The sequence below is a fragment of the Impatiens glandulifera genome, chromosome 5 (assembly GCF_907164915.1).
Source record: "Impatiens glandulifera chromosome 5, dImpGla2.1, whole genome shotgun sequence".
NCBI classification, from domain to species: domain Eukaryota; kingdom Viridiplantae; phylum Streptophyta; class Magnoliopsida; order Ericales; family Balsaminaceae; genus Impatiens; species Impatiens glandulifera.
Genome location: NC_061866.1, coordinates 30,305,525 through 30,308,063, shown reverse-complemented (window position 1 = coordinate 30,308,063; position 2,539 = coordinate 30,305,525). Strand labels below are relative to the sequence as shown.

The 2,539-nt window shown below is 32.5% G+C and overlaps 1 protein-coding gene across 1 annotated transcript; it reads left to right on the top strand.

The window, feature by feature from the left end:
• Positions 1-629: 629 nt before the first annotated feature.
• Positions 630-2,060, top strand: LOC124939200 (aspartic proteinase CDR1-like). Its single transcript, XM_047479703.1, has one exon. The coding sequence runs from the start codon at positions 630-632 to the stop codon at positions 2,058-2,060; it is 1,431 nt and encodes a 476-aa protein (XP_047335659.1).
• Positions 2,061-2,539: the final 479 nt, after the last annotated feature.

Below are 2,539 nucleotides of genomic sequence, written 5' to 3'. Positions count from 1 at the left end.
AATCGTTAAGTTTTCCGTTAAATGATAACATGTGTGATTGACATGTCATTTAATAAAATTAATATATATTATATACTTATTTTTATTCACTATTTTAAATAATAAAAAAGTGAATTATTATTAGTGTCTCTCAAAATGTTTATATTATTTGGTTAATGCCTCTGAAAATATAAAATTTTATTATTTAAAAATATGAATAAAAATAAAAATAAAATATAATATATAATATATTAATTTTAAAAAAAATGGCATATCAATCACACGTGTCATCATTTAATAGAAAACTTAACCGACTTGGATGTTTTTGTTAACTAGTGATATAAATAAACATTAATAATGTCAACTATAGTGGTATGAACGAACAAAAATTAGTTTAGTGATATACGTGAATATTTCGTTATAGTTCGATGATAAAATTGACATTCTTTCTATTTATATTGTGTTAAATTAAATTAGATGTCATAAATGTACAATTCATTTAACTTACAAGATAAATAAAAATAAAGATAAAATTAAAAGCATAAATATTATCGTAATATCTCGAAGAATGAGATTTTACAACCTTAATTCATTCATCTATAAATTTCACCCGTGTATACATTCAAATCTCATCTCTAAATTATTTAATAATGGCAATTATTTCTTTCCACCATGCCAGAATGCTAGTCATTTTTTTCATGCTACAACTTTCAAGCTCTTCTAATGCAACTACCTCAAAATTAGTAGGATTTTCTACCCGTCTCATTCATCGGGATTCAATTGAATCGCCATTTTATCTGGAAAATCTCAACGATACAACTCGTATGGCCGATGTACTACGTGGCTCTGAGTCCCGCTTGTCTCATTTCAATCATATCTTAGAACTTTCCAATAACAAAGCAAAGAAAAATAATGGTACATATGTGAGAATTATGCCGACTTATTCGACGTACCTCATGGAGATTTCCATTGGAACACCACCAATCAAGCAGTTCGTGGTCCTGGACACCGCATCCGATGTCACATGGACCCAGTGCCTCCCATGTGTGAATTGTCACGAGCAAGAGCAAATCATGTTTAATTCCAAAAAGTCATCTTCTTATAAGGTATTATCATGTGGCTCGGATCAATGTAAGGATTTGGGGGAAGATCGTGTTTGTAATGATCTCCGAGAATCAGAATGTAGATATAATATATCATCCTATGTTGGCAAGGCAAGCAGTTCGGGAGAACTAGCCTTGGAGACATACAAATTGGGCAGCACTTCGTTCCCGAATATGGTTTATGGGTGTGGGAATTACAAAAATAGCATGAGTATTGAAAAAGCTTCCTCCGGTGTCTTTGGACTTGGAAGTGGGCCTCTCTCGTTCATTGGTCAGCTTCGCGAATCTTTGGGTAGAAAGTTCTCATACTGCCTAGTATCTCATTCAAAACGAAATTTAAGAAGAAAGTTCACCTTAAGAAATTTAGGAAGCAAGCTCAACTTCGGCACTAGTGCCATCGTGTCTGGGCGCGGAGTGGTGTCCACTCCCTTGGTCACCAAGCCTTCCTCACCATTATATTATCTCACATTGGAAGCAATCAGCGTCAACAATAAGAGAATTCCATTCACAAGATTAAACAGATCCATGGAAGAAGGGGGAGTTGATATTATTGAGGAGGGTAACATCATAATAGACTCAGGCACGCCGATAACTTATTTACCGACCAATATTTACGAAACTCTGAAGGATGAACTTAAAAGGTCGATTCATGCCGACTCAATTCAAGTGCCAGAAAATCCTGGGTTGCTTTGCTATGTAAACAACAACAAAATCAGTATTCCCTTTGTCACCTTCCATTTTCATGGTGGTGCTAACTTAACTTTACCAAGTACGAGCACTTTCAGTTCAACAAATGGTTATTTGTTTTTGACAATGTCACCCTCTAATAAGGCGGCCATATTTGGAAACTTTTTGCAAATGAACTTCTTAATCGGCTATGATATTGATATTGGGAAAGTCTTTTTCAAACCAACTCATTGTTTGAGTTGGTGGAGGAGATCAGAGGGTTCAGATCAGGAGTGGAGCATGGACCCATAAGATCAGTTTTCATATTTTTTTAATTTATTTCATGTTTACAAAATAAAGCAGTCATAAAATCTGTTATATTACAAAGAATAGAAGCTATGAACAATGGTTTTACATAAAATAATAATAATAATTATATTTGAAATAGACATGATTCATAATTTTATAGAACTATTTTGTTCATTTTCTTTAATACTATGTTTTAAAACTACCCATCTGAAATTCAAATCAAAATGAGAAAAATGTTATATTATTCAATTTTTGATGCTGTGTATAATTGAAGAAAAACACTATCTTAAAAATGAAATGAAACTGTAATCTCCTTGACATGTTTTGTGATAATGGCATAGTGTTAATGTCTCCAAATTGTATTCTCCAATAATGTGTGAAAACATATAATTTTTGAAACATGGTTCCAAAATAACCAAATCAAAAACGAGATTAGAGGGTAAAGAGGTTGCAATAATGATATGAGATCATTGAGGTAAAAA

Bases quoted from the DNA above. Each gene is read 5' to 3' on its own strand.
- LOC124939200 (XM_047479703.1), top strand. From the start codon at position 630: ATGGCAATTATTTCTTTCCACCATGCCAGAATGCTAGTCATTTTTTTC.